General features: G+C 37.7%; 1 protein-coding gene across 6 annotated transcripts in view; it reads right to left on the reverse strand.

The window, feature by feature from the left end:
* The window catches only part of KCNK2 (potassium two pore domain channel subfamily K member 2), a 131,232-nt gene that overhangs the window by 11,938 nt on the left and 105,493 nt on the right, over positions 1-13,801 (reverse strand). For all 6 annotated transcript variants that reach the window (XM_069800138.1, XM_069800136.1, XM_069800137.1 and 3 more), the window contains one exon: positions 5,483-5,622. In XM_069800138.1, the coding sequence (XP_069656239.1) occupies positions 5,483-5,622 (140 nt within the window). The remainder of the gene's footprint in view (positions 1-5,482; positions 5,623-13,801) is intronic.

Here is a 13,801-nt window from a genome sequence, read left to right on the forward strand (position 1 = left end):
GAACTGAATGAAGATTCAGATGAGTCAAATTTGTTTATAAATATCGAAGATAACGATTGCCTCTTGAATTTCCACAACAAGTGAATGTGCTATTTCTCATGAAATTTTAGTCTTGGTCTTTAAAGCTGGATCCATATTGTTCAACTCAAAAGAAAGACACCCAGCATGAAAAATCACTTGTACAAACTGAGCTGATGTCTAACATGAGTCAGTCACCTGGACTCTTGATATACAGTGAAGAGAATGGGCTCTTCCAGGTGTCGTGCTTTAACCCCAGCCAGCAACTAAGCACCACGCAGCCGCTCACTCACTCCCCCCCCATCCAGTGGGATGGGGGAGAAAATCAGGAAAAGAAGTAAAACTCCTGGGTTGAGATAAGAACGGTTTAATAGAACAGAAAAGAAGAAACTAATAATGATAATGATAACACTAATAAAATGACAAGAGGAGTAATAAAAGGATTGAAATGTACAAATGATGCGCAGGGCAATTGCTCACCACCCGCCGACCGACACCCAGCCAGTCCCCGAGCGGCGAATCCCTGCCCCCCACTTCCCAGTTCCTAAACTAGATGGGACGTCCCATGGTATGGAATACACTGTTGGCCAGTTTGGGTCAGGTGCCCTGGCTGGGCATGAGAAGCTGAAAAATCCTTGACTATAGTCTAAACACTACTGAGCAACAACTGAAAACATCAGAGTTATCAACATTCTTCACATACTGAACTCAAAACACAGCACTGTACCAGCTGCTAGGAAGACAGTTAACTCTATCCCAGCTGAAACCAGGACACCAGGATGCAATTCATCTCATATGGTAGATACCTTAAAAAATTCAAATGGATCATGCTAGAAATATTCATTTCCTTCCACTGACTATAAAGGGAATGTAGATGACTAGGTCAGATGTTGATATCTACACTGATAATGAATCCCATCTTCATTGACTTGGAGTCTGGACTAGAGCTTAACAAAGAGAACACCATGAGGCCAAGGGACATAAGCCCTTAATTTTAAAAACAGGAATTTGAAGTTTATAGCCCAAATGACTAAGATTTTTGGTTTGGTAGGCATTTTTGCTGGAAATACTGAAATTCAGAAGCTGCTGCATACTGAAGAAAAATATGACAAGGAAAAAAATCCTGCTGAAATTTTACCTTTCAAAGAGACTAAAATCAGAAGACTTTAAAAGTGCTCTGAGTAATCAGAGTACAGAGAATAATGAAGAGGAGGGAGTTCAAGGCAAGCTAGTACAGCTGAATCTGAACTTCAGAGACAGATCGCCTACTTAAGATTACAGCACACAGCATGTTCCAGTGACTTTCTGACACTTCATCTATCTTACTGTACGAACTGCTTCCAGCAGCAGATCTATCCTTCTAAAACTCCCACTTCTGTCTCTACTTGTCTTTCACTTCCCTCCCTATTTGATGCATTCAAAACTCTCAAGAGTATTTCAGGAGACAAAAGCCACCTGAGCAACTGACAGACATTCTCGTTATCTGCATTTTAATATCAAAATACAGCATTATTGTGGATCAGTGCATATCTGATCAGATCCTTTTGTCTCAGTTCCACTTGCATATGGCAAACTTTTCTGGTAGTATCCTGAAAAAAATAGGTGTTTTCTTTTGTTGAAACTGTAAAGTGCATTATTACTGCAAAGTCTTACGTAAACTGCTTTTAAGAACAATGCAACCGCATTAGTAGAAATGTGAACAGGGCTATAGATATTAGGTGATATTAATTATCATCATGCCCACTTCCTGGAATATGGAGGTTGCCTTTCACAATATACACTCTAAATATGCTATGAGAAACTATTTTTTACTTTTGACTACAGGAAAAGGCAAAAAGGAGATTATTATGGCTGCCTATCAAAAGAGTCAAATACCTCTACTGATATATAGTTTTGTTTGTTGAGGGAAAGTAAAGAGAGGGGCTTTGCAACAGTTGCAACCTCTGTCTTCATCCTGGACTCTGGTACAATTCACTAGACTTGGCTGCTATCAGCCCTTGGTCTTAGACCGCTGAAACCAGCACAGCCGATCACTATTGAATGATCTGCTCCCTCCTGTATCTAAAACATGGTAGGCTACTACTATTTTATTCATGAAAGTATGATACTAATCCTACACAAAATCTTGTTTATTTGTAGGTGTTGATACCCATAGCAAGTAAGTTTTGTGAAGGAAGATTTTCAGTGTTTTATATTTCCTATGGAATATATTAAACTGTTTCAGTTTTCAAAGTGCATTAATTATGGCCCTATAGGTTTTATCATAGCCTCTCTCTCAGTAAATTTCAGTATATAACATTGTTTCTAATTTCAAAGGCTACCTTTAGGTACAATGAGCTATTTCCCCAGTGACTGACAGGATGTTTCCTTGAAAGAGAGTTAAAAAACCATACTTAGAACTAGGATTTTTCCATTGCATTCATTTCTACTATTAGAACTCCAGATAGATTCCTCTGCTATAATCTGCATGCATAGAAGCTGGAACAGACCATCGTAAATTTAGATTTAACTGAAAAAACAGACAATACAAGAAATTCAGAGTCTGCTCTGGCTTCTGCTGGCATAGAGGAGACGTGATGACTACATTTCCACTAAACTCCCTCAGCTTCTTCACTCAAATTTTCCTAGGCAGGTAGTAAGGATGAGCTAAGGGCAGCAGTTTTTGTAATAAAATGCTACCTGTAAAGTGAATATTTGTAAAACACTTCAGTTCAAACACAGCCAATCTTATAACAAAACGCAATATATTTTTACAACTTTCCTCCAACAAAGTACCATTAGGAGAGAATACAGAAATAATTTTTCACATTTTCTAACTAGCACACAACTTGTGCTATGCCATAGTTCAGTTCCCAAACTGGTCTCCGTGATTTTTAAAACTGTAGCATTTTTAAACTGCTAAAACATTTTCTTTCTGTTATGAATTCTCAGACATGTCTGAGCAATGGGTTAAGAAGTGAGGGGGAGATTTCTGAACATCAGAGATATGATTAATTGAACAAATGGAACCAATTATGTTATGTCTGTCTTTAATCAAATCTAACACTCGAGACACTTGCATACAGCAAAATCCTGAATACCTGCATCAGCCAAGAGAATTTGGATGTATCTGAAGAATGAGGTTTTCCTTTCTGTAGACAAAATGAATATGCTTGCTTAGGCTACAAAGGTGAGAAAGAATGGCAAGATGAAATAGGGCATACATTCCTTGTGCCTGAGAAAAGAAAGCTTGGCGTAGCACTGGGCTGCATAACCTGGTAAATTGAGTTTTACTTGATAAAAATAGGAATGTATTTAATGTGTTAAAAGAATCCATGAGTTTGTTCAATTCATGTTACTTTAAATCTTTTCCATAGTTAGTCTATAGTGAAATAGGTTCAGTATAAAATAAAAACTAGATACGATAAAATTCAAACATTCTTAATATATTATAATCATTACAATAATATGGATAATGAGATGCCCTAAACAAGATTAAACCCTCAGGTGCTGTGTACAATTATATAGTCAAGATAGATTTTATCCAGAGATCTTACTGTCTGGATGAGAGAAGAGTATGAGAAAAGCGAGATTAAATACCAGATTAATTCTGAGAAGTGATGTGAAGAACTAAACTGTGTCACAAGTGTCTGAGGAATTGCAGCAAAACTAAGCCTGGACAAGGTATTTCTGCATAGTCCCAAGTCATAGTGCCTCAGTCACATCCCATTTCTTCAAGAATCCAGAAACAAGTAACCCAGGGAAACTAAATGCAGATTAGGAAGGGCCCCAAGCTGAGAACAGTTAGACACCAGGAGAGCGCACAGGGGAGGCACCACACGTGCTTGCCCAGCTCTTACTTCTTCCTAGTGCAGAGCCAAAAAAATGGGCCAGACCAACCTAATTCTGAAGTTCAAAATAACGAAGAAAAACCATGCAGGCTAATGGCATTTGAAGTGATCTATTGGTTTCCCGGCAGCCAGCGTAAATCACGCAGGTTAAGTGTTAAAGACGCCTTCAGTGCTCTTCCAGAAAATAAAATGGTGGTCCTGCAAACTGCTGAACTTGCAAATGGGAACACTTGTGTGGTACCTGCTGCTCTGTATCTGTGAAGGACACTAGTAAAGCTCGTTGCGTAAGGAAAGTTACAAATATCCTTTCAAATTTACAGCACAGGGGCAGAAGATGATACTCTTTATATGAAGCTCATCAAATAAATATTGTCCTCTGCTTCAGAGCTAAGTGTTTCTGAAAAGCCTGGTAAAAGCGTGCTTATAACAGACCTGCCCCAATGCTGTCTCCAACTACAAAGAGCTATGAGCCTAGCAAGGGCAATGAAAGAGGGCTGCCCACCCCACTTGCCTCACAAAGTGGGCTTAATCCTGCCCAAGCACCCAGCCCACATCCTCCTGCCTGCTGTCACCATGGCTGCTGCCCTCTGGTCAGAAAGGGGCAGGGACCCCAAGGGTCTGCAGTGAGTGAAAGTATATCGGGGTAAGCTACCCTTTACAGCAAGGCCTTTGGGAACTCAAGGGTTGCCAGGATTACATCTAGGCATTGATGCCATGCCCTACAGCTAGGAAAACAATTTAAAACAATATAAGTAGTAGGCCACTGCACAGTAACCAACGTATTCATTCCATCAAAAAGAAATCAGAGGTTTTATGTTCGAGTAACACAAACTAACTGATGCATGCAGAGGAATTGAAGTTAAATTAGAGGGAAATAATATGTTACTTAAAACAAAATTAATTTATTTCTCAAACTTCTAGTAAAGCCTGAACTGTGCTAGCTGCAATCAAAGAAAATTTTGCTTATCCTCTAACATTTTCAAAACCAGGACATTTTCTTAAGTGACAAAATTTAAAGTAAAATATTGCAGCATCATTGGAATGATAAATACACATTTACAAGTAAAAATATATTTGAACTGAAAGCAATGCACCTGACTACAAATAACTAGGCATGCCACTGAAGATATTATGGTAAAACACACCCAGGCATATTTAAATAATTCATTCCAATACCTTGCATGATATGAAACACTTATTCTCTCACTGCTATAAAATGATCAAAGGTATCTTAAATATAACTATTTAGTGATTTAGTATTTTTCTTTACATACCTGCATCCCATGTAGAAACAATCAAAGCAGAATGATTTTTGCCTCAAAAATTAAGGACTACATTCTACTGTCTAGAATAATCCTTTAAGAGAATTTTTTCCCGTAAGTCGGGTGCCATTGTGCACATACACTTAGTTTAATAAAACATTTAATCTAATTTTATATGCAGCCATGTAAAAAAAAAAAAAAAAAAATCACTCTGACTAGATTGCTAGAAAGTTTGCTGCAGTTTGAGCTGCAGCATATACTTCATAAACAGCTTTGACCTATGCCTTAAGAGCAAAAGCAGCTATAAGCTCACCCGACTGCTAATCAAAGTTTTTAAAAAGTAGTATTTCTTCCCTTTCAAAACATTCTTACCTCTTCCTTTGTCTTTTTTGATATGACTCTTAGCCAGTCTCCAATCATGCTGAGGACAGCTGCAAAGTAAGCAAGCCCAACAAGGATCCAGAACCACACCACTGGCTTATAAAAATCTAGGTACTCAATATCTGATCCCCCTGAAAAACAATACAGTTAAAATTAAAGCACACTTTATAGTTATAGGTGAAAAACTGTTTTTAAATTAATTCTTTTCCTAAAAAAAACAATTATATTTCTTGCAACTTCTTCTATTTTCTCACCCATGCAAAGATTCATAGCAAAACATTTTGTGGAATTTGAATAAACAATGATCAAAATTCATCCACTCCTGAAAACACAGTTTGGAGTATGCAAATTTTAGACAATGATTGCTAATCATTCATAATAAATAAAAAATTAACATAAACTGATTCAACTGCTGATATATCATTAAGGTAGAGGTCATTGAGGACAGCTTGAATGAAAGGACTTCCCACCTGCTCCAAATAACAACTCTGTACCAAATTTTAATTATTGCTCCGGAATATGTGATGTGTTCATATCCTGAGAAATCTGATTTTGCACAGACTTTGAAACACATCTCAATACTTACATGAATCCTTTAGCCCTTGCAAAGAAGAATAGCACCTGCATTAACAAGTGTCCCTGTTGGGTAGGCAAACATTATCACCTCCATTTTGCAGGGGAGGAAACCAGGGTATGGGGACTTGAGTTGAACTGATCATACTCAAAAAAAGGTGGATAAAACAGATATCAGCTGCAGGCAGCTTTTTTGAATCCCACTGCCGCAAGCACCAGTCACTTCCCTCCTTCCAGTGTTAAAGTAAAAAAGGATAAATTTCAGAGATGTCTGTAATGGAGCTTTCAGGTACAATACACATATAGAGAACAGATGCCTTATTTCTGTACCAAAAAAGTTATGTTCATCCAGAGCTCTTGACAACACAAAATAACTCACATTTCATATCCTGCAGTAAAATAAAACAGAAGCCTTAAACTTGCAATTCAATTGTCTTATAAGTAAAATCAGGATCCTACTTTGGGTTGCTGCAAGTAGAAGTTTGATGTGTGTATCTGCCCACAATTGAAGAGAGTCTACCGTAAAACCTTTTCAGGCACATTAAAGTAGTCTGTATGGGTACATAATATGTTGGTTTATGTATCTGCATCCTCTACTGGGACAGTACAAGGAAAATTGGCCCCAAAATATCAAGCACCTTGTTACAGTAACAAGATTAACTCTGGTGAAGAGTAATGGTTTTTTCCTAGCTGTTGTTATCTAATCATCGTAGAGATTACATGCAAATAACGTAGAATTTTACTGATGGTTATCTTTGTATGAAAGGCCTCATAGACAGAAATTTTGTTATTCTCATGTCAATAAGCTGTTTCATCAATAAAATCTGTTGAGCTGTAGTGGTTTACTCAACTATCCAAGAGATGAATCCACACTGCAAAAATGGATATGCTTCGACACCTGCACAGTCACAAGTAAGGTAGAAGACAGGGCTCTATCTGGAACAGAAGACAGCCAACGACCAAAGGGTTCACAAGACAAACAAAATGTCAGAAATGAAGGGATTTCTTAACATCATCCAGCTCATCTCAATCCAGCAAAACAGGATTTTAGGGATGATTCACCCAAAATTTGTTGTCATTCAAAAAATGGTTGATTACCACCATGCCTTTGCTCTATCAGGAGCTAGTAATGAACCACACTTGGTGGTTCACCTTCTCCTGCTGTCCATACAATGCATAAGAAAGTATCACATAAAGCATCCAGTCAGCTTGTTTCTAACCTTTGGTGTGTTAATTTTATAAACTGAAACTGGAACCTAACTCTGCCAGTCTGCAGGGAGCATTTCCTTCACAGTTTATATGTCATTTGTTTACAGCAAAGTTAATTACCAGGGCAGGACTTAGGACAGATTCATATTCAATCATGAGTTTTCTTTACTGTCTGGCCAGAAGATGGCTCCATCTAGCCATGCCCAAAGGAGTTCAGCTTTCCTAAAGTTAGAAAGGGACAGTCAACAACCCTTTAGGAAAAGGCTTAACAGCTAAAATGTTTATTAGCTGTTGGGTTTCTGAATTTCAAGGGCTCCTTGGGTGAGGTCTCAGTTTAATGGAATAGCAGGGAAAGACATACCTAAGGATGTTTGTCCTGAGATAACTGTCTCCTGTGATGCTGAAACATCACAGAATGACATAATGCAGTTACCTGGGAATGTCATTAAATAGGATTTCACTGGTAGGAAAACATGATCAGAAGTCAATTGTACTGAATTGAAAGTAAATGGAATTCATTAACTACTGATTTACAATTTACGTAAATGGGTATGAATGTATTCCGGTATGAGTATGTATAGCTATAAGTGTATTTTACCGAAGTATGAGATAATTCATCTAGTGATTTTACTGGTAACATTGTTTAACTGGTAACATATGTAAAAAGCATATCAACATAATACATTTGCATGGATTTTTCATAGCATAATTTTTACTTAATAATGCTATCATCTTTGTTTTGCAAAGCAGATTATTTTATATAGCCCTTTAGGAAGCAAAACGCTGAGAAGGCAGAAGCTGAATTTTGTTGTTTGTTTGGCAAAGCCAATTTCGTGGGCCAAGGGACAAAACTTTTTTCCAACTTTGCTTAATGCCTACCCGAAATAGGTTGCAACCACAATAAAGCAATACGTCTTCCAATTGGAGTGCACTTACTCTTTAACTAGAAGTCTCACTGACACAATCTTTATGAAGAACAGCCACAGTTTATTACCAAGATGTTCTGTGATAAAGATTTGATCCAAAATCCCTTGCAATCTATAAGAAATCAAAGAGTTCTTCCACCCATCTTCATCACAGGCTGTTGTATTGCTGCTGCCACCATTCTTACATCTGCCAAACAACTTTTAAATTATTTGGGATTTTCAACACTTTGGAAGGCATAGGTTGTTTTATGGCCCAAACACATATTCCTTACTGAGGTGAAAAGCTCTGTGTTTTAGTGAAGGATGACATTAGAGAAGATTTCAGGGGTGCATTAGGACAGATTCTGGTTCTCAGGTAAGGGATCAGGCTTTCAAATATATGTATTTATTTATTTACATAAAACAAGTACATTTTAAGTAAATACTTTTCTTTATTGTTGCCACTTTTCCCCATTTATTCTACAGCTAACTGACTCAAAATAGAAACATGCAATTATTTCTGTAAAGTCATCTGGTTTTGTTTGCATTTTTGCTTCAGAAGTAGCATCAGAGAATAGAAGGTGCTATTGGCATCGAGTATCTTAATTCCATACCAGCAGAAATTTTTGGGTTATTAAAAAGGGGGCCCTTCAAACCAGGAAATGTCTTTATTACTTTTTATTAGCAGTACAAATTAGTCTGGGTATAGAAATGTGACTAAATCCAAACACAGTTTTAATTGCAGAATAACAAGTAGCTGTCCATCACCCCCGTTGTGACAAACCTGGCCAACAGGCTTAATCCAGAAACACCATTTGTCCCACTCCAGAGAAATAGGGGTTCAGCCCTGCAGCTTGAAAGGAATTACCTCTGAGGACTGCAAAAAGGAACAGAGAAAAGCTAGCTTATCTGGAGACGTGGAAAAGCAGCATCCTTGGGACAAGATAACAATGCACTGTCTGTGAGACAGAATATAAGTAGGCCATGCGAGTTACTTGATGGCACTCAGTGGAAAATGGAGAGCTACTTCAGAATACAAAGCACAGCTATAAAACACTCCTTACATGCTGTCCTATACAGAAATTGAGCAAGGCATGGCACACTGACTTAAGCTTAAAGCAGGCTGCATGGTTCACACCAGACAGCACTATTATGGACATGAAGTCCTGAGGTGGCAAAGAGCACTTCCAAACGCCCAGAAAAGACACAAAGCCTGCGGGAGAGCACGCAGCTCTCTTACGGGATGCTCAACACATGCCTCTTGCTCAGTATAACAGCAATTTCTTTCTGTAGAGGTCTTTCTGCTGGGCAAGTAATATCACACAGTGAGAGCAGATCAGCTGGGCTGCTATGACCACCAGGTGAAGCATTCCAGTTTGACATTAAATGAGACTAAAATATCTCAATACTCTACAAAATGGCTCTCAGGCCAAGCAATACAGTACAGACCCAGATATCTATATTACAGTGGCAATCCACCACATCCAATTACAGACCAAAACAGTAAAGAAGCAATAAGATAAACATCAGAGTTCAAACAAGGAAAAACAAAAAAAACCCCAAACAACCCAAGAAAAAGAAAAAAAACCCCAAGAGTTAGAATTCATTTTTAAAGTGAACTCGCAAAATTCTGTGATCTGTTGGACTGATCGCAGCATAACCTTATATCATCATTATGCCCCGCTGTGAAACAGACTACTGATGTGCTATTTATATTTCTGTCCTCTACTTAATTCAGTCAGTTTTGGACTTCTCATCTAATTTACATCTGAAACCTGTTAGATTAACTCCCTTAGAAATATTTGTCTATACCTTCCAACCTGCACTGCAGTTAAAGGATTTATCTGCACATATGAACAATAGGTTGTCGTGTTATACATATATATACACACACACGTACCTCAGTGCTAACTTTAGTACTCAATAATATCTTTCATTATACTAAAATATGACACATTTGACACGAAAAGATCTTTCTTTCCTCTCAGAATATTCATAATATTGGCTGGATTTTCTTCTGTCATATTAAAGTCAATGGCTTCTCTTGAAACCAAGAAAAAGGATGTTTGACTATGTCCCAGTTTTCATAAGACAGTGCAGGCTGTAGTACAGTTTCTTCCTTCCTTTTTTTGTGAAAAGCTGTAACAATAAGCTTTCTTCAATTACAAAAAATTACTTATTTCCCTACAAAAATAAAAAAATTCAATCCCTCCAAAAAAATAGAAAAATCATACGATTTCATAAGACAGGAATGTTAAGTTTATTTTTTGGAATACTGTTCATATATTTTCTTGAACATGCACTACAAGGGCTCTAACTTTTCCCTCCCTGCATGTACCTTGAGTGATCACGTCTTTTATGTTTGCCTTAAGGCTTCTCTTGCTGGTGGATACCTTAGCTGAAATTTCCATAGGCTCGAAATAGCAGCCTAGACTCTGAGCAAAAAAGGGATGTATTGGCATTCTAGTTTCTGGGAACAGAGTATTTGCTCTCTAGTACAAATGAGAAGAAACCTATAAAAAAAATTCTGGAGAACTCTACAAGAATTTTTAATATGACAACCTATACTACAGCCTTTAACACCATTATGTTCCTGAATCCCAAGCTCTTCTGTTGGCTCTCTTGTGCTAAAGCTATTCATAAACACTCTCTTCTTTACCTCCTAAAAGTTCTTCAGGGCTTCTCTTCAGCTCTTAGCTGCAGTGGTGCCAGAAAGCAGCAAATTCCATGTTAATGAAAAATGACAGTTATTGTAAGAAATATTTCTTTTAACCCCAATACAAATATCATGGTTGTGATAATGTGTATCTAGGGCTTGCAAACATGTTTTTTCCTCTGGGATGACAGTTCCCAGAAAAAAAATTACCAGAATATTTGGCAGTTTTCAAATATTTAGGAATTTTGGATTTTCGAGGGAACTTCATGAGCCAAAACTGACACATAATCATGAAATATCCCATGGACCTCCAATATGCTACAAAATTTGCCAATTTTATTTTTATTGCTAGAATAGTTCACTCCGCTATAATTGCAAGTTGGAGCATCACTGCCTACCACTCTACTTTAGATTTGACTAAAATTCTGAGTGGAAGAAGGTAATTTTCACTCTATTGTTTAAGAAACTTGCCTTTCCCACCAGGAAAAATCCGAAAAGGGAATAAATTAATGCCATTGTGAAGGGGTTTTTTTCCAAATTCATTGCCATCTAGGCACTAAGTGGACTGAAGCATCATTCTGCTTGGTGCATGCCTCACCATGACAAACCAGAACTAAGCAAGCCATGCTCTACAGCCACAATTTCAGATGCAATACCCATATTTTATCATGATAACCTCCCCTACATCATCACATGCCTTAACTCTACATGCTTGTTTCTCCTCTGTTTATGGCACTCAGCTTTCCTAAACTTCAAGGAGAGAGTGTTCTAGATGAAGCCTACCACAAAAATATCAATGGCCCTTAGTGTCTGCATGGTAGTTATGACTTACCCAAAAGAAAATCAAGCAAATCAAAAACTCATAAAGACAACTTACTAATTTGTTAGTGTGCAAAAGATTCTGCATACTTCCTTATAATTAATAAGGAACCCTAGCCCTTAAAACAAATTTTATCAACTCTGTTGAGAACTTGCAATGTCAGTTTTCTTCAAATAGCTTAGTATTTATGCACACCAATGACTGTAAGATTCCACAGTGCAAAGCACAGTCAATGAATACCTTACCTATGTTTCAGAATTTTTATTTAACTAGACAATTATGTACTGGAATGACAAGAAAACAAATGGACCTTTTTGAAAAATCCTTCAAGTCATCTGCCATAAGCTATGTTAGTCTACACAAAGATGATAATATTGTCAAATTCTTCTCTGACAAAATACAGTACAGTGACAATGTTAACCTCCCAGTTATGATGGAGATAGTCATCTAACCCTGTTCTTTTGAGCATCATCTCTGCAAGTACAAATCCAAATCCCCCACGCTGAAACTTTATGTCAATAACATATTACAGTACCAATACAAGTCTTGTGCATGTTACTCAAAGAAATAGAAAACATTCCTGACATTTTGATATCATGCATTTACAGTGGAACTTCAAAAAAATAAAATATATAAGAAGTGAACCATGAAAGGCCATAAGCTATAGAACAATGTAATTCAAGGACATTCTGTAGAAAGAGAAAGTGTTTCCTGGTAAAATTAAAAAAAGACATGATGTAGGAACAAATTATGAATCAATTGGTCTACAAATAGAAAAATCTGTGGAAATTTATAATGCGAGTAATGATGAATGTACTCAGTGTTCTAGTTAGAGCCAAGTGGGCCATTTCACATGATGCTTTACAGTAAATATAACCAGGCCTTTATACACTATTATTTTTATTCCCTGTCATACACATACCCCTCAGGAATAAAAGTCTAAAACATCCAGACTCTTGGCTTGGAAACAGCATACATTTTTTATTTGGTTCTAGTTAGAATCTGACCAGAATCACAAATTCCTGAAGACAAAATGGAAATAAGAAAAACAAAATGGGAAAGGAAAAGGGAAAGGGAGAAACCAGTGAGACACATTCAAAAGAAATGTGGAAACATCACAAAAACCTATGTAAAAGACCAAATAAATTTCATTTGCCATTTTACAGCCCAGTTCTATAATTTTTAAGAATCTTCAGCAACTTCTCACATGGCCTTCATTTTTTAAACAGCTTGCATAACTTAGTATCTTCAGCACTAAATTTCCCCCCATTTTACCCAGATCATTTATGAATATGCCAAACAGTTCAGACACTTCAGAGGTCTCTATGGGACTTCACTAACCTGGAACAATTTTGCTAGCAACAAGACCAGTCACATTCCTGCCATCCAGGCAAGATCCAGGCAGGTCTGCAAGTCACTAGGAGGAGCTACCCAACCTGAGAGCCTCTCCTTGGTGCACCTGGACTCACACAACAGCCCTGGCTACAGATGGGACATGGAAGGAGCCCATGCCACGTGGATGTCTACTAGAAACACTTCCCTCCAGCAGAACAGCTCACCGACAGCAGCCCAGCACTGCTGTCCATCCCAGCTACCTCTGCCTTGCACAGAGTTCAGAGGCACATCTCATTAAAGAGAGAGATGATGGTGCTGCATCAGGAGAAGGATGAGATCAGGCTGAAGAAAGCGAGACTCGCACTCAGAGCACAAAGCTCTGAATTTCTATTCCTCACCTCAATTCATCACTGACGCAGGATCAACACTCAACACAGACAACATACTTACTCAATTGTATTCTGAGAAGTTGTCTAACACCTCTAACGCCTTTCCAAGAAAAAAGTTGATGCAGAGAACTGGCACAAGCTTTTTTTAGCTCAGTTTGTCAAAGTTATTTGCAACCAATCCAAGTTGGGTTAATAGAACCATAAGAAGTTGGACATGTTACCTACGGGTTCTGCTAAACCTCCTTACATTACAAAACACACATGGACAAATGAGTACATAACAAACAAAAGAAAGAAAGCACAGAAGCAGGATCCAACAGCAATAGAGAGACATCTCAATGGCAGAAACAGAGCTCTAGAACTACACTTTGAAAGTAAGAGATGCACACAAAAACTACTTCATGTAACTTCACAAGGTGAGAC

This window comes from Haliaeetus albicilla, chromosome 13 (assembly GCF_947461875.1).
Source record: "Haliaeetus albicilla chromosome 13, bHalAlb1.1, whole genome shotgun sequence".
NCBI classification, from domain to species: domain Eukaryota; kingdom Metazoa; phylum Chordata; class Aves; order Accipitriformes; family Accipitridae; genus Haliaeetus; species Haliaeetus albicilla.